Here is a 19,381-nt window from a genome sequence, read left to right on the forward strand (position 1 = left end):
TTTTCATACTCATATTTCAAAAAATGGATTTTATACGAATTTTTAAAACTTAATTGGCGAAAATTGCAAAATTCGAAAAAGATGTCGGTTATTTCAAAAATTTATTTCTCAAGAACTAAAAGTGATTTTTCAAAACGGCTTTTTGCATTAAAAAGAGGATACTTTAATTAATAATTGGTGATGTTTCCACAAGGATCCTTCAAGAAATTAATTTTATAGCGAATTTTGAAAATTATCGATGAAAATTGCAAATTATCAAAACTTCAAATATTGTTTTCTCAAAAACTAAAAGATATTTTTCAAAACGGGTTGGTTCATTGGAAAGAGGACACTTTTATTAACACTTTGGTAAATTTTCATGCCAACATTCCAAGAAATGGATTTTATACGAATTTTTAAAACTTAATCGGCGAAAATTGCAAAATTTGAAAAAATAGTCGATTATTTAAAAAAATTATTTCTCAAGAACTAAAAGTGATTTTTCAAAACGGCTTGTTGCATTAAAAAGAGGATACTTTAATTAATAATTGGTGATATTTCCACAAGGATCCTTCAAGAAATTAATTTTATAGCGAATTTTGAAAATTATCGATGTAAATTGCAAATTATCAAAACTTCAAATATTGTTTTCTCAAAAACTAAAAGATATTTTTCAAAACGGGTTGGTTCATTGGAAAGAGGACACTTTTATTAACACTTTGGGAAATTTTCATACTCATATTCCAAGAAATGGATTTTATACGAATTTTTAAAACTTAATCGGCGAAAATTGTCAAAGTGAAAATTCTTAATTATCAAAGTGACAAACCTGGTATAAATAAAGTTAACAAAAATTTCATTTTAAACCGAGATTTATTTCATAGATAAATATATAAATAATATAAATAAAATACAGTCTTTTTATGATTTTGTTCCGTATATAAGTCTAATAATAAATCGATAAATAGTACATAAAGTAATTGCACATAAGCAAAACTAATGAAATGTTAACAAAAACGGGATTATAATTTTAACAAAATTGCACGTTCGCGATAACAAAGACAATAAAACAAATATTTGTAAACAAGATAAATAATAATCCCAATGATATCGATTAAAATACTGTAATAATATAACCGTAATGCGACATTAAATGCGATATAATAAACGTATACGTCTTTATTATCGTAATCCACTCGTCGTAAACGTTTGAAACCCCTTCGGTAGTTTGAGCTTGTATATTGCAAAACTATTTTTGTGTCATCATATATCATTTCGACAAACGTACTAGAAAATATGTTCATTTTTTTATATTTCTTTATTAGCTATTCTACAGAATATTTCTTTGTTATTGAAAAAATTCACAAAGGTCACTTTCTTGTATGATTTTCAATGGTTTTTTATTCGTTAAGTTTGTTAATTTTGCTTCCATTTATTTTATTTTTTATATTTAATCTCGGAACTATACCCACCATTTTACAACCAACAATACTTCCAATCAAAAAGCATTTAAATCTGTTTTCTTCATTAGATAAGAACGACGAAATTAATTAGGTGGAAACGTAGGGATGATAATAGGCATGTGATTGTTAATTCCAGTGTTCGAATGTAAAAACGAATGATCGAAGAATGGTACGCCCAGTTTATGTACGCTATTTGTTGAAGAAGGAATATCAGGTACCGCGTTATTTAAATGATTAGGTAACGTATCGTCAGAGCCACTTTTACACGGTCTTTTTACATGAACCCTGCTTGAATGTAAAACTACTTGGTAACGGTGTTTAAAACTAACGTTACAATGTTCGCAAGCGAAATTCCTCTTCGAATGTCTCCAGTACTCGTGCAACATCAGACCTGTTTTTCTCCTAAACTGACATATTTTCGCATTTCTACATTTCCTGCAACAATACGTTTTTGCCGTTACGAATTGGGCCATGTGCTTGTCAACCAATTCGCCCAATCCTTTTCCAGAAACTTGGGACTGACTTTGAAACAACGACAACACCTTCTTCGGCTGACTTTGTTTTCTCGGTCTTTTTATTTCTTTTTGCGAAGAATTTTGGGAGTTGTGTGACAACGTCGAGTGCGTATTCATGTGTGTTATCACCATTTGTTGATTAACGAATGTGGACTTGCAAATTTGGCATCTGTAATTGTGCCTGGGGTTGATATTCTCCTTCGAATCGTCGAATTTCGCGGGAGATGCGGCGCCGTGGTTATGGATGTGACTGTGAGTCGCCAAAGAGCCGTCGTCCTCGAACTCGCAGCCGCACGTGTGACAGACGAACAATGGAAGTTCCACTTCGTCTTCCTCGTACTCGTCCAGAGAGCTACCAACATCTCCCGCTTCAGGAAAATCCGAGTGTATCCTATGGCTTAAGTTCACTCTACTCATATCTTCCGCACCTTTCGAGTCTGCTTCCGGTTCCGATCCGTCGCTTGCCTCCATGTAATTAAATAATCTTGCTGCACCATGTTGTTTTGGAGTGTGAGGCTTCCAAGATTTTGAGTCTTGCTGAAGAAGACGATTGTTATGTTGTAACAGTACGGAAGCTGGATTTAATTCGTGACTTTTTATGGAAGATTGACTGAAACAAATAAATAACAAATTACAATACAACTAACTTCATTACAACTTTTTTAGGTTCCACTATTTGTACAGTTGGCTGAGAAGAAGATTTAGTTGAGAAACAAGTAATTCAGAGCAGATTCGGATTCAATAAGCCTTCTTTGCAAAAATTTGCACAAGACCACAAACTTTAGTCCATTTCATGCAATACGCTATATATTAAGGTTCAAAAATTTTTGGGATTCTCGAGGTCTAGCCAACATTATAAACAACAAGAAAATGTCTGGATGTACGTTGGCCTAATTCTAAACTCCTAGAAATACCCTACCCAAATACCTTATTACATTAGTTGATAGACAGTATGATGGTCTATCGAGAGACCATCATACTAGGTCTAAGGAGAGATCTTGAAGGTCGCCTGCAATGATGACCACTTTCTAACGTGGTTGAAGGCTGCAGTACTGCTGATACCGCCCCTAGAGTAACGTTGTCAGGGAAGTTGATCTTCCTACCCTCTCAAGAATCCACATTTGGATTCCCGATACTGAAGTGGATGTGAACACCAGGCCCAAACTAGACAGCTAGATGTCGCCAACTGGTGCGTCTTCCGCTACGAAGTGAGGACTGACCCTGTGAGTCGCCTCATTGTCTTCGGGGCAACGAAGAAGGACGCCGAATGACTTAAAACCCATTAAGGTAGAATCTGCTACCTTTTCAACACTCTAAAAGCCCGCGTTGGCGGATTAAAAGACCCCGAGCAGGGCGATGGAGCAGCCGCGGAGGGAAACACGGCAGGGTGGATGGAAACAGCTGATGTTCTAACCGCTGAGGAAGATGAGGACACTCTCATCAACCTAGACGCCAACCCCAAAACCTCGGCTTCGAGCAAGGAGTTAGATGAATCCATCCTGGATACACCTCCGCCCAGAACAGCATCAGCTGATCAACTCGCCTCTTCGAAATGAACGGAAAAGGTGGTGTATACAAGGTAACTGCCACCTTGATATCATGATTAACACTATCGCGCTGATCCAAGAACCTTGGGTTTTAAAATCCAAGGTCTGCGGTTCTATTTTTAACTGTCCTGCCACTAATAAGGTCAGAACTGCCATTTACGTACCAAAACACGCAAACACTCACCTGTTGCCTCAGCACACAGGCAGAGATATTACGTCGATTAGACCATCAACCGAAAGGTTAAGGAAATAACGATGGCATCAGTATACCTCCCGTATGAAGACCAGCCTCCATCTCAAGGATTGTAAAGGCTGGCCGATGACGCGAGGAAAGGTAACTTTTTTTTTTTTATAGAGGGGATTAGGAAATCTGCTTCCAGACACCCGGCCTAAGTTATCATGGGGCCAGATAGTGACGGGTTGGAGGAAATTCCGACCGTCTAAAACTCTTCCCGGAACCGCCCATCAGGGCATTACTTCGGGTAAAAAAAAAACAGAAAAAGTCTCGTAATCATTGCCACTCTCGTTGTTGTTCCATGACCATCTCTCTCCAAAGTCTCTCTTCTCATCTCTTCGCTCTGCTTTTCCTGGAACACTTCTCTCATGAAAGTCCTTATGGCCTTCCATTGTCCCTCACTTTCCAACAGCAAGTGGCCTATATTGTCCGTGGTGATCGAACGACCGCACTCTTTATTGCATACCTCTTGCGCCGCTTTAAATCTCTTACATCTAAAAATTGTATGCTCCGGGTTGTCTTCGTTGTTGCAGAACCAGCACTCGTTTGTGTCTGCTTTGCGAATTTTGAGGAGATAACTTCCATAGATTCCGTGTCCACTAATGGCTTGTGTCATAAAATGGTCCACTTCGCCCCACTTTCTTACTGCCCATTGTTCAACACCTGGGATAAATGTTTTCGCCCAACTCTCATACTTGACCCATCTTTCCTGCCACTTGACCATAAGTTCTCTTCTAGCTTCTCCTCTACATTCTTTTCCTTTCTCCATTATTTTATGTCTCTCTTCCACGAGCAAATCAAGGGGGGCATACTGGTGATTGCCTCTATGCACTCCCCGGACACCGTGCAATAGAGGAAAGGTAACTGGAATCTTGTCATCGGATGTGACTCTAATGCACACTCAACTGCCTGGGGCAGTGCTGATGATAATGGAAGAGGTAAGTCCCTTCTTGAATTCATCGACATCAAACTTGCTTCGATGGGTATCTCGTCTTCGATCCACAATTGGACGGTTTCCGACAATGTTTCAATGTCGGACCATAGATGGATCACTTTCGATCTTGGTACCATAAAGATTGGAAAGAACCTAAAGCGTAACCCCAGAAGGACGGATGTGTGCGTGTTTAGATCTTTGCTAACTGGGTGTTTGAGCAATATTGGGTTGCGTAAGCCAACTGAAAGGTTTGAAGTTGAGGAGTACTTAAATACTATTAGTGATTCCTTAATTAAAGCTTATAAAAAGGTCTGTCTCCTCCGATCAGAGGCCGTCTCTGGGCGTGCTACCATTTGGTGGTACCCTGAGCTCGGGAAACTCAAAAAGAAAGCAAGAACAGACTCGAAATTAGACTCCTACTGGAAACTTTATAAAGGAAAATTAGCGGAGTTCAAAAAAAGCGTTCGTCATAGAAAACGAGAAACGTGGAGGAAATTTTGTGCGGAAGTTTTCTCCTGCAGCGAAGTTTCTCGGCTAAATCGGCCAGACTTCAGACCCTGAACGACGAATTGGCTTACTAAAAGAAGGTTGACGGTTTTTATGCCGACAACCTTTTGGAGAGTCTTCATCTATTAATGGAGATGCATTTTTTGGGTTCCGGAAGTTCCGTCACCATGAACCTACTGCAGATGATTGGATTTCAGCCGAAGAGATCTGCAGGGAGGAAAAAAGACGGTGGGCCATCAACAGTTTCAAAACCTGCTGGTATTATACCTGCCCTTTTATATGGGGCTTGGAGGATTTAGTACCTCACCTAGTGGAAATCTTCGTGGCGTTGCGCTATATACCCAGTCGGTGGCGTGAGGTCACAGTGAACTTCATACCAAAACCGGGTAAGCTTGATTATTTCACACCGAAATCGTTTAGACCAATCAGTCTCTCCTCCTTTGTGTGATCGCTACATTAGAGATTTCTAATCCTAATCAACACGCTTACACTCAGGGCAAGTCCACATTAACGGCTCTTCACTCAAGGACCAGCTTTGTTGGACCTAAACGAGTCCGCCCTGGGTGTTTTCATAGATATAGAGGGAGCTTTTGATAAAACAACTTTCTCTGGTATTAACAATGCCTTGTTAGAGCATAATGTTCCACCGACTCTTTGTTGTTGGATTGAGAACATTCTCAAACATAGGATATTTAAGCTTAAGGCTGGCGATGTTAGTCTTCAAGGAGGAGTTACTCGAGGCTGTCCATAAGGGGGTGTACTATCCCCACTCTTGAAACGCCTCGCTGAAGCCAACTTTAGCACAGTTGGTTACGCAGATGATTTAACCATTCTCGTCAAAGGCAAGTACATAAACGTGCTTTTTGATAGGATGCAAGTAGCTCTCAAATTGATAGAGTGAATCCTAAGAAGACAGAGTTGATTCTTTTCACACGGATGAGGAAGTTTGGCAAGTCCAGAATGCCATCCCTTGCTAATACTCCATTGGTGTTATCAAAAGAAGTCAAATATCTGGACATCACACTTCACAATAAAATGACATGGAGAGCCCACCTAGATAATAGAGTAAAAAAAGCGTACGTTGCATTCCGTCAATGCCGGAGGGCTATAGGTAAGACGGCTTACTTAATAAAGTATAGAGACTTGGGTGTTTGTACAAGTGCGCTGCGAACTACCCCCACTGCAGCCATAGAAAACATGTTGAACCTAAAGCCACTTCGTTTGTTCATCCAAGAGGTGAACCATGAATCGACTGCGAGTAGCAGGAATTCTAATGGATGAGAGATATAGTAAAAATGCAATTCTCTGGAATGAAATGGTGGACTACTCGTCAATTCTGGAATGTATAACAGACTTCACACCCCTACAACACATTTTTACGAAGAAATATCTCACCCACCCAAGTCCCACAGAAGTAGAGGTAAAAAACAGACTTAAAATCTACACTGATGGTTCAAGTAGACGACGTTCGACTCCACGTATCTGAACCTCTAGGTAAAAGTACCACCGTCATACAGTCATACGGAGTAGACAAGCTATTGGAGCCCTGAGTAAAATAACAATTACCTCAGAACTTGTTATGGGTTGTCATCTGACATTGGAGAAGGCCGCACTGCATAAATGTTATACTTCAATGGACAAAAGGACACTCCACTTGTTCAGGTAACAAAAAGGCTGAACCGATAATCGCTCCGTCCTTATCAATTCAGATTGATATAATTAAAGATTTTACCCACAAAAAGTTTATGAACTGCTGGAATAGGATTAAGGGGTGTCATCTGTCTAAGGAAGTATTACATTATCCCTCAGCAGAGGCAGCCTTGTTTTTCGTAAGAAACGCTCTACGAACTGTAATCTCAGAATGAGAGCCTTCGGGGAGGAATGGCCGACCACAGATGGCATCAGGAACACACCTCTGACCTATATCCTAGCCTTCGGAAATTCCTTAGGCTGGTTGATATAGCCAGGAGCCTTGGTGCCTAGGTACTGTATGCGTAAGCATACCCTCCCCTTTCCTACATACATACGAGGGAGAGATTGAGGATAAAGAAGAATAGAGTGGGTCATAGAGCAGATCATGCAATTGTAACATATTTTGTATGAAACAAATTATTGAAAACCAAGGAGCGCCTCAAACCAAGAAACCCATACATTATTCGTAGATCTAACTAAAGTGTATAACACTAAATTAACTAACTAAATTATGGGAAGTACTACAGTATTCAAATATAAGCCATACTTTACAGAACAAGGGCTTTACAGAACTTATACTCCCAATCAACAAATTCCTTAGGCTGGTTGATGTAGGCGGAGAGAGTACAGGAAGGTATACAAGATCATGAAAGATCATGTTTCCAACGGTCTGAACTTCTTCTAGAAATAGAATAATAAAATAAAACTTGCTAGTAAGGAATACAAAAACGTGAAAAACATTGAATTAAAAGAGTTTTTGCAATAGTAGTAGATTTAATGTTCAAGACGGTCTCTTGGAATGTTGAATGATGATTTTGTATGTTTGTTTATTTTAGAAGTTTGACATTTGATGCAAGATTTTGTCCAGTGAAAAATATCAGAATTCAATCTTGTCCAGAAAAATCTGGATTTTACTAAATTTTGCAATAATCGTATTCCAGAGTGTGAGAAAACTAACGGAAAAGATTATGTAATGCTTGTAACTTGGGGCGGCCGACGTCTTCGAAGTCGGCCGAGCTTACTTCTTTTGGTATTCTCGAGGTCTAGCCAACATTATAAACGACAAGAAAATGTCTGGATGTACGTTGGCCAAATTCTAAACTTCTAGAAAAAGTCTGGAATTGCACTGGCCAAATACCCTACTGCATTAGTTGATTGTGCTTTTTCTTATTTCATTGTTATTTATGCCGACCCAGACGAACCCAGACGAACCCAGAAACATGATAATCCTGATGCATAAAGTAAAATTTTTTTAAATTTTGATACAAAATTTCGTCCGGTGATAAATCTCAGAATTCATTCTTGTCCAGAAAAATCTGGATTTTTGCGATAATCGTATTCCAGGATAAATGTAATGAGATTGGTACAAAAATCCTAAAAATTTCATACCAAAGTTTTATGTTTGAAAGTGAAATTTGCTCTTCTGACAAAATAAGATAACTTTAATTGAGCCTTTTTACAAGGATGGGCGAGAGTATTTGCTCTAAATTTGCAAAAAATGAGGATGGGCTATAAATGCATAAAGCAGCCATTTGCTCAAATTCAAATTTTGCTATATTCTATTTTGTTTGATCCAAGCGTCGTGTAAAAATTAAGTTTGGTGGAACCTAAAAAAGTTACGTAGAACATCTTGCATATTTCTTAAAACTAAAATTACTTGATAACTTACTTAGTAGTTGTTGTATTGGCTGATGGTACGTTTGAAGTATAGCTGGAGTTTCTTAAAACATTACCGTTTCGTCCATTTCTTTGATCTAAAGGACTAAAAGTAGTATTAATCAAAAGGTTAAAGAAAAAAGCACCTCAAATCTCAAATACTTACTGATGATCCTGTTGATGAGCAGAAAGTTGGGCTGGATCATCGGCCAAAAAGTTGCACTTCCCACAACTTCGTTTGTTGTGAACTTTTAAAACGTGAGTAGCTAATCGTTCGGATCTTGCAGCTTTGTAATCGCAGAGTCCGCAAACGAAAGGCTTAAGGTGGGTGTTCATGTGCCGTTTAAGGCACCAATTATCTACTCCGGACCAAGAACAGTAGCAGCAGCTGAATCTTTTCTCGCCTTTTTTCTTCCCCGATGGTTTGATGTGGGGTTTATTGCCGGGTTTGACGTCAGTCGTTCGATTTTGTGAGTTTCTAGCTAAATTATTGAAGCTGTTGGCGATTGCTAAAGAGTTGCTAATTCCTAGGTTTAAATTCATTTGTTCCGTTGGTTCTTGGATACCTGTTGAATTATATTTTTGGTAATACGACATCCCGGAGGCGTTTTTCGGCGGATGTCTTCTTATCCTGTTTAAGTCGTAAGGATGTTCTCTGTGCATTCTTAAAAAATGCTTTTTTACGTGATCTGCTCTGTTGAATTGCTTTTGACAGATGTAACATTGAAATGGTTTTTCTTCTCTGTGGATGTTTTCGTGCCTCGTAAATAAATCCCTTCTATCTGTTGCATATGGGCAATAAGAACAAGAATATCGTTTATTTCCACCGCTTCCATTAGCTTCGTTACTGGAAACGTGCTGATTTTGTTGAGGTTGCCTGTTGACGTTAACGTTTTGGTATTCGTCTAAGGATGTTGTTGAAGAAGCTGGTTTAAGGTAGGTACTATCGACTTTATTTTTTAATTGTTGGAGGTACCTTGTTAATTCTTGATGTACCAAATTATTTTTTAGGAGTAAATCGATCGTTTCCTCAGAATTAATGTTGTGTTGTCTACTTAAATGCGTCCTCACGCATTTCACCCACGCGCTTTCGTACGGACATTGCGAACATTGAAAGACTCTTAGATTTGAGTGGGTTCCCAACCAATGCTCAACCACCCTGGGCATGTAGCCAACGCATTCGCACTCGGTACATCTAAACAGCTTTTGCGCACCGTTGTAACTTGCAATTTTTGATTGGGTCCAATTCAAACCATCCTCGTTCACCACCCATTTATCTTCATAATTCTGATTTGATCTGTGCTGTTGAAACTGCGAATTTAATATACTCGCCGGTGGGAATCCATTTTGCATCAACGCAGCTAATCCAAAAGCGGTTATATGTTCCTCGGACTTCAAAATCGGCGTCTCCACATCGTAGTCGATGGGGGTTAACCCTCGATCTTGTTGGCCGTTGTGTCTATCGAGGGTGTTTAACTCTGGAAGACCATCTTCGCCGTACAACTTTCTCGTTATCTCTTTAAACATGTCCTCGTAACAGTCAATGGCATTACCTGCCATTGGCATGGGGACTTCCATGGTTTTGATTCTTTGTAATGTTGTGTTTTTAGGTTAGTTACACATCTGGGGATGAAATTAATAAAATTAATTAGCTACTTATCAAAACTTAGCAAAACGTAATAAGATTGGTACATAAATACATAAATATGGTTAAAAGCAAAATTCTTCTGATAAATAAATTTTGCAGTCTTACTAATTTGCTTGTTTAGAAGAAATTGAAGTTATCGTCCAAGACGTCGGCCGCCCCCAAGCATTACGAACCCAGAACCATGGTAATCCTGATGCCTAAATTAACACTTTTTTAAATTTTAATTTTTTGCTAGATTTGCAGATTTTGCTATATTATATTTTGTTTGGTCCAAGCGTCGTGGACGACAAAAAGAAGATGACTAAAAAATACTAAAATTGCAAAACTGAGTATCAGATGGCGAAGAAGATTTAGTTGAGGAGCAAGTTGAGAACAGTGATTCAGAACAAGATGAGGATGGATAATGGAATGAATAATGTCAAAGAAGAAATATGATACAGCTGACACAACACCATAAACTGTTAAAAGACTGACACAGACCGCATATTATTTGAAGAAAACTAACGGCAAAAATTATGTAATGCTTGTAAAAGACAAAATTTCACAATACTTTGAACTTGGGGCGGCCGACGTCTTCGAAGTCGGCCGAGGTTACTTCTTGAGTCCATTTCTGAGGAAAATGTCTGGATGTATGTTGGCCAAATTCTAAATTCCTAGAAAAAGTCTGAAATTGCACTGGCTGTATGATAGTAACCACCACGCCTCCAAGCATTATGAACCCAGAACTACAAAGAAATACAAAATTTGACTCTGATAAGTCTTTAGGGCCAATTATGTCACTATGAATATGTTCAAAACGACATCTTGGAATGTTGAACTGTTGGAAAGATGATTTTGTGTGTTTGTTTATTTTAGAAGTTTGACATTTGATACAAGATTTTGTCCAGTGATAAATATCAGAATTCATTTTTGGCCAGAAAAATCTGGATTTTACTAAATTTTGCGATAATCGTATTCCAGAATGTGAGAAAACTAACGGAAAAAATGATGTAATGCTTGTAACTTGGGGCGGCCGACGTCTTCGAAGTCGGCCGAGGTTACTTCTTAAGTCAATTTCATGCAATACGCTATATATTAAGGTTCACAAACTTTTAGTATCCTCGATGTCTAGCCAACATTATAAACGACAAGAAAATGTCTGGATGTACGTTGGCCAAATTCTAAACTCCTAGAAAAAGTCTGAAATTGCACTCTACTGCATTAGTTGATTGTGCTAGCTAATTTTTTATTTCACTTTCATTTATGCCTGTAGAGTTTTGATATAAACCATGTATGATAGTAACCACGGCCGTCGTCGAAGACGTCGGCCGCCTCTAAGCATCATGAACCCAGAACCATAGTAATCCTGATGCCTAAATTAACATTTTTTTAATTTTAATTTTTTGAGAAAAAGCAGATATTGAATTTGGAAATGATCTATGCTAACATTATACTTTTTATTGTTTTTCAATATAACAAAAATTTTTGAAAACTTTTTAACCACTTTAAAAGGATCTTCATATCTAGCTGATAAGGAAGGTGTTTTACCTTCTAATCTATGAAATACAAAATTTGACTTTAATAAGTCTTTATGTATAAATGGCTTTCTTGAGATGTGATGAGACGTCATGGGCGGTCTAAGATTTGCAAATGTTTCTCGTAAACTAATCAGTAAAGCATAAGTATCAATGCTACTATGTGATTTGCTAAAAAATTCACAAATAGTTGATAAAAAACTTGCTCTGCAGGTGAGCAACTTAAATCTTCTGCTAAACAAGATCTGAGAGCAAGTAGAACGATTGGAAGATCATATTTCCAACGATCTGAGCTTCCTCTAGCAATAGAATAATAAAATAATAGAATATAACTTGGTCGTGAAGAATTCCAAAACGTGAAAAACAATGAATTAAAAGAGTTTTTGCAATAGTAGTAGATTTAATGTTCGAAAGAGGATATGTTTCTGCCCATCTTGTAAAACGTTCAGTTACAGTAAGAATGTTAGAGGGCCAATTAAGTCACTATGAGTATGTTCAAAACGGCATCTTGGAATGTTGAACTGTTGGAAAGATGATTTTGTATGTTTGTTTATTTTAGAACTTTGACATTTGATACAAGATTTTGTCCAGTGATAAATATCAGAATTCATTTTTGGCCAGAAAAATCTGGATTATACTAAATTTTGCGATAATCCTATTCCAGAATGTGAGAAAACTAGCGGAAAAATTATGTAATGTTTGTATCTTGGGGCGGCCGACGTCTTCGAAGTCGGCCGAGGTTACTTCTTAAGTCAATTTCATGCAATACGCTGTATATTGAGGTTCACAAATTTTTGGTATTCTCGAGGTCTAGTCAACATCATAAACGACGAGAAAATATCTGGATGTAGGTTGGCCAAATTCTAAACTCCTAGAAAAAGTCTTAAATTGCACTCTACTGCATTAGTTGATTGTGCTAGCTAATTTTTTATTTCACTTTCATTTATGCCTGTAGAGTTTTGATATAAACCATGTATGATAGTAACCACCAAGCCTCCAAGCATCATGAACCCAGAACGATAGTAATCCTGATGCCTGAAGTAACACTTTTTTTAATTTTAATTTTTTGAGAATTGAGCAAATATTGAATTTTGAAAATGGTCTATGCTAACATTATACTTTTTATTATTTTTCAATATAACAAAAATTTTTGAAAACTTTTAACCACTTTAAAAGGATCTTCATATCTAGCTGATAAGGAAGGTGTTTTACCTTCTAATCTAAGAAATGCAAAATTTGACTCTAATAAGTCTTTATGTATAAATGGCTTTCTTGAGGTGTGATGAGACGTCATGGTCAGTCTAAGATTTGCAAATGTTTCTCGTAAACTAATCAGTAAAGGATAAGTATCAATGCTACTATGTGATTTGCTAAAAAATTCACAAATGGTTGATCAAAAACTAGCTCTCCAGGTGAGCAACTTAAATCTTCTGCTAAACAAGATCTGAGAGCAAGTAGAACGATTGGAAGATCATGTTTCCAACGATTTGAGCTTCCTCTAGCAATAGAATAATAAAATAGTAGAATAAAACTTGGTCGTGAGGAATTCCAAAACGTGAAAAACAATGAATTAAAAGAGTTTTTGCAATAGTAGTAGATTTAATGTTGGAAAGAGGATATGTTTCTGCCCATCTTGTAAAACATTCAGTTACAGTAAGAATGTTAAAGGGCCAATTAAGTCACTATGAATATGTTTAAAACGACATCTTGGAATGTTGAACTGTTGGAAAGATGATTTTGTATGTTTCTTTATTTTAGTAGTTTGACATTTAATACAAGATTTTGTCCAGTGATAAATATCAGAATTCATTTTTGGCCAGAAAAATCTGGATTTTACTAAATTTTGCGATAATCCTATTCCAGAACTTGAGAAAACTAACGGAAAAAATTCTGTAATGCTTGTATTTTGGGGCGGCCAACGTCTTCGAAGTCGGCCGAGGTTACTTCTTAAGTCAATTTCATGCAATACGCTATATATTAAGGTTCACAAACTTTTAGTATCCTCGAGGTCTAGCCAACATTATAAACGACAAGAAAATGTCTGGATGTGCGTTGGCCAAATTCTAAACTCATAGAAAAAGTCTGAAATTGCACTCTACTGCATTAGTTGATTGTGCTAGCTAATTTCTTATTTCACTTTCATTTATGCCTGTAGAGTTTTGATATAAACCATGTATGATAGTAACCACCAAGCCTCCAAGCATCATGAACCCAGAACGATAGTAATCCTGATGCTTAAAGTAACACTTTTTTTAATTTTAATTTTTTGAGAAAAAGCAGATATTGAATTTTGGAAATGATCTATGCTAACATTATATTTTTTATTATTTTTCAATATAACAAACATTTTTGAAAACTTTTTAACCACTTTAAAAGGATCTTCATATCTAGCTGATAAGGAAGGTGTTTTACCTTCTAATCTAAGAAATACAAAATTTGACTCTAATACGTCTTTATGTATAAATGGCTTTCTTGAGGTGTGATGAGACGTCATGGTCGGTCTAAGATTTGCAAATGTTTCTCGTAAACTAATCAGTAAAGCATAAGTATCAATGCTGCTATGTGATTTGCTAAAAATTCACCTGGGACTCGTAATAGTTGATCAAAAACTAGCTCTGCAGGTGAGCAACTTAAATCTTCTGCTAAACAAGATCTGAGAGCAAGTAGAACGATTGGAAGATCATGTTTCCAACGATCTGAGCTTCCTCTAGCAATAGAATAATAAAATAGTAGAATAAAACTTGGTCGTGAGGAATTTCAAAACGTGAAAAACAATGAATTAAAAGAGTTTTTGCAATAGTAGTAGATTTAATGTTCGAAAGAAGATATGTTTCTGCCCATCTTGTAAAACGTTCAGTTACAGTAAGAATGTTAAAGGGCCAATTAAGTCACTATGAGTATGTTCAAAACGGCATCTTGGAATGTTGAACTGTTGGAAAGATGATTTTGTATGTTTCTTTATTTTAGAAGTTTGACATTTGATACAAGATTTTGTCCAGTGATAAATATCAGAATTCATTTTTGGCCAGAAAAATCTGGATTTTACTAAATTTTGCGAGAATCGTTTTCCAGAATGTGAGAAAACTAACGGAAAAGATGATGTATTGCTAGTACCTTGGGGCGGCCGACGTCTTCGAAGTCGGCCGAGGTTACTTCTTAAGTCAATTTCATGCAATACGCTATATATTAAGGTTCACAAATTTTTAGTATCCTCGAGGTTTAGCCAACATTATAAACGACAAGAAAATGTTGGATGTAGGTTGGCCAAATTCTAAACTCATAGAAAAAGTCTGAAATTGCACTCTACTGCATTAGTAGATTGTGCTAGCTAATTTTTTATTTCACTTTTATTTATGCCGGTAGAGTTTTGATATAAACCATTTATGATAGTAACCACGGCCGTCGTCGAAGACGTCGGCCGCCTCCAAGCATCATGAACCCAGAACCATAGTAATCCTGATGCCTAAAGTAACACCCTTTTTAATTTTAATTTTTTGAGAAAAAGCAGATATTGAATTTTGAAAATGATCTATGCTAACATTATACTTTTTATTATTTTTCAATATAACAAAGATTTTTGAAAACTTTTTAACCACTTTAAAAGGATCTTCATATCTAGCTGATAAGGAAGGTGTTTTACCTTCTAATCTAAGAAATACAAAATTTGACTCTAATAAGTCTTTATGTATAAATGGCTTTCTTGAGATGTGATGAGACGTCATGGTCGGTCTAAGATTTGCAAATGTTTCTCGTAAACTAATCAGTAAAGGATAAGTATCAATGCTACTATGTGATTTGCTAAAAAATTCACAAATGGTTGATCAAAAACTAGCTCTGCAGGTGAGCAACTTAAATCTTCTGCTAAACAAGATCTGAGAGCAAGTAGAACGATTGGAAGATCATGTTTCCAACGGTCTGAGCTTCCTCTAGCAATAGAATAATAAAATAGTAGAATAAAACTTGGTCGTGAGGAATTCCAAAACGCGAAAAACAATGAATTAAAAGAGTTTTTGCAATAGTAGTAAATTTAATGTTCGAAAGAAGATATGTTTCTGCCCATCTTGTAAAACGTTCAGTTACAGTAAGAATGTTAAAGGGCCAATTAAGTCACTATGAGTATGTTCAAAACGGCATCTTGGAATGTTGAACTGTTGGAAAGATGATTTTGTATGTTTGTTTATCTTAGAAGTTTGACATTTGATACAAGATTTTGTCCAGTGATAAATATCAGAATTCATTTTTGGCCATAAAAATCTGCATTTTACTAAATTTTGCAATAATCCTATTCCAGAATGTGAGAAAACTAACGGAAAAAATGATGTAATGCTTGTATCTTGGGGCGGCCGACGTCTTCGAAGTCGACCGAGGTTACTTCTCAAGTCCATTTCATGCAATACGCTGTATATTGAGGTTCACAAATTTTTGGTATTCTCGAGGTCTAGTCAACATCATAAACGACGAGAAAATGTCTGGATGTACGTTGGCCAAATTCTAAACTCATAGAAAAAGTCTGAAATTGCACTCTACTGCATTGGTTGATTGTGCTAGTTAATTTTTTATTTCACTTTCATTTATGCCGGTAGAGTTTTGATATAAACCATGTATGATAGTAACCGCCTCCAAGCATCATGAACCCAGAACCATAGTAATCCTGATGCCTGAAGTAAAATTTTTTTAATTTTAATTTTTTGAGAAAAAGCAGATATTGAATTTTGAAAATGATCTATGCTAACATTATACTTTTTATTATTTTTCAATATAACAAAAATTTTTGAAAACTTTTTAACCACTTTAAAAGGATCTTCATATTTAGCTGATAAGGAAGGTGTTTTACCTTCTAATCTAAGAAATGCAAAATTTGACTCTAATAAGTCTTTATGTATAAATGGCTTTCTTGAGATGTGATGAGACGTCATGGTCGGTCTAAGATTTGCAAATGTTTCTCGTAAACTAATCAGTAAAGCATAAGTATCAATGCTACTATGTGATTTGCTAAAAAATTCACAAATGGTTGATAAAAAACTTGCTCTGCAGGTGAGCAACTTAAATCTTCTGCTAAACAAGATCTGAGAGCAAGTAGAACGATTGGAAGATCATGTTTCCAACGGTCTGAACTTCCTCTAGAAATAGAATAATAAAATAATAGAATAAAACTTGGTCGTGAGGAATTCCAAAACGTGAAAAACAATTAATTAAAAGAGTTTTTGCAATAGTAGTAGATTTAATGCTCGAAAGAGGATATGTTTCTGCCCATATTGTAAAACGTTCAGTTACAGTAAGAATGTTAAAGGGCCAATTAAGTCGCTATGAATATGTTCAAAACGGCATCTTGGAATGTTGAACTGTTGGAAAGATGATTTTGTATGTTTGCTTATTTTAGAACTTTGACATTTGATACAAGATTTTGTCCAGTGATAAATATGAGAATTCATTTTTGGCCAGAAAAATCTGGATTTTACTAAATTGCGATAATCGTTTTCCAGAATGTGAGAAAACTAACGGAAAAAATGATGTAATGCTTGTAACTTGGGGCGGCCGACGTCTTCGAAGTCGGCCGAAGTTACTTCTTAAGTCAATTTCATGCAAAACGCTATATATTAAGGTTCACAAACTTTTGGTATCCTCGAGGTCTAGCCAACATTATAAACGACAAGAAAATGACTGGATGTACGTTGGCCAAATTCTAAACTCATAGAAAAAGTCTGAAATTGCACTCTACTGCATTAGTTGATTGTGCTAGTTAATTTTTTATTTCACTTTCATTTATGCCGGTAGAGTTTTGATATAAACCATGTATGATAGTAATCACGGCCGTCTCCAAGCATCATGAACCCAGAACCATAGTAATCCTGATGCCTAAAGTAACACATTTTTAATTTTAATTTTTTGAGAATTGAGCAGATATTGAATTTTGGAAATGATAACATTATACTTTTTATTGTTTTTCAATATAACAAAAATTTTTGAAAACTTTTTAACCACTTTAAAAGGATCTTCATATCTAGCTGATAAGGAGGGTGTTTTACCTTCTAATCTAAAAAATGCAAAATTTGACTCTAATAAGTCTTTATGTATAAATGGCTTTCTTGAGATGTGATGAGACGTCATGGTCGGTCTAAGATTTGCAAATGTTTCTCGTAAACTAATCAGTAAAGGATAAGTATCAATGCTACTATGTGATTTGCTAAAAAATTCACAAATGGTTGATCAAAAATTAGCTCTGCAGGTGAGCAACTTAAATCTTCTGCTAAACAAGATCTGAGAGCAAGTAGAACGATTGGAAGATCATGTTTCCAACGGTCTGAGCTTCCTCTAGCAATAGAATAATAAAATAATAGAATAAAACTTGGTCGTGAGGAATTCCAAAACGTGAAAAACAATGAATTAAAAGAGTTTTTGCAATAGTAGTAGATTTAATGTTCGAAAGAGGATATGTTTCTGCCCATCTTGTAAAACGTTCAGTTACAGTAAGAACGTTAGAGGGCCAATTAAGTCACTATGAATATGTTCAAAACGGCATCTTGGAATGTTGAACTGTTGGAAAGACGATTTTGCATGTTTCTTTATTTTAGAAGTTTTACATTTGATACAAGATTTTGTCCAGTGATAAATATCAGAATTCATTTTTGGCCAGAAAAATCTGGATTTTACTAAATTTTGCGATAATCGTTTTCCAGAATGTGAGAATTTCATGCAATACGCTATATATTAAGGTTCACAAACTTTTGGTATCCTCGATGTCTAGCCAACATTATAAACTCCTAGAAAAAGTCTGAAATTGCACTCTACTGCATTAGTTGATTGTGCTAGCTATTTTTTTTTATGCCGGGAGGGTTTTGATATAAACCACGTACGACATTTTAAAAGGACCTTCATATCTAGCTGATAAGGAAGGTGTTTTATCTTCTAATCTAAGAAATACAGAATTCGACTCTAATGTCTTTAGGTATAAATGGCTACGCCGTACAACTTTCTCTTCATCTCTTTAAACATGTCCTCGTAACAGTCAATGGATTTTTGGTAATGTTGTGTTTTTAGGTTAGTTACACATCTAGGGATGAATTTAATAAAATTAATTAAGAAAGCGAAAATGTTTAAAAGTAATATTAGCCACCTATCGTGTTTTAACGAAACCCGTAATAAAAACATTGGGAAACCCTTAAAAGCGACACCCATGAACCTAACAATGTTGTGGTAATTATTACATAAATGAAAATAAGGTTGTATAATATTATTTGGTGTTGAAATAACGGTTAACGGTTAACAGGCGTCGTTTTTGGGTGTCAACGGGTGTATAGAATGACAGGAAGGTAACTCACCCCTAAAGTTGTAGAGTTTTCACCTCGTTTCGGGCGATATTTGGTGGAATCGCTAGATATTTTGACAAATACACCTGCAGCAACAACACTCTACGAGATATCTGACCCACCCTGCGTTGTACCGCCCGGGGTAGCACCCCCCCTTTCCACCCCTGTCGCATCACCCCACCCCAACCCCTACGTTCAAAGGGGGAGGAATAACGGTTCCTTATGCCACCCCGTGTTCATCAATTTTTTTTGCCGACCCCCTCCCACCGACGTAACGATTTCTAGCGATTCCATATCGATTGCGTTTTACAACCCCGTTTTAAAAATAATAAATGATTTTATTTTTTGCAGCAAATTTTTTCCATCTTGATTTAGTATTGAAGT

At 36.4% G+C, this 19,381-nt stretch overlaps 1 protein-coding gene across 1 annotated transcript; it reads right to left on the reverse strand.

Moving 5' to 3' along the window:
- Positions 1 to 833: 833 nt before the first annotated feature.
- Positions 834 to 19,139, reverse strand: LOC111419811 (zinc finger transcriptional factor charlatan). The gene is made up of 4 exons (XM_023052680.2): positions 19,010 to 19,139; positions 8,695 to 10,151; positions 8,542 to 8,634; positions 834 to 2,567 (listed from the first exon to the last, which is right to left on the reverse strand). The coding sequence occupies exons 2-4, from the start codon at positions 10,104 to 10,106 to the stop codon at positions 1,526 to 1,528; spliced, it is 2,547 nt and encodes an 848-aa protein (XP_022908448.1). The 5' UTR covers positions 10,107 to 10,151; positions 19,010 to 19,139; the 3' UTR covers positions 834 to 1,525.
- Between the last annotated feature and the right edge of the window lie 242 nt (positions 19,140 to 19,381).

This window comes from Onthophagus taurus, chromosome 8 (assembly GCF_036711975.1).
Source record: "Onthophagus taurus isolate NC chromosome 8, IU_Otau_3.0, whole genome shotgun sequence".
NCBI lineage: Eukaryota > Metazoa > Arthropoda > Insecta > Coleoptera > Scarabaeidae > Onthophagus > Onthophagus taurus.

What these genes read in the sequence shown, in the direction of transcription:
- LOC111419811 (XM_023052680.2), bottom strand. Translation starts at nt 10,106, where the DNA reads ATGGAAGTCCCCATGCCAATGGCAGGTAATGCCATTGACTGTTACGAG. An exon ending in GCTCATCAACAGGATCATCA is followed by an intron (nt 8,635 to 8,694) that starts GTAAGTATTTGA and finishes TACTACTTTTAG; the next exon opens with TCCTTTAGATCAAAGAAATG. An exon ending in GCCAATACAACAACTACTAA is followed by an intron (nt 2,568 to 8,541) that starts GTAAGTTATCAA and finishes TATTTGTTTCAG; the next exon opens with TCAATCTTCCATAAAAAGTC.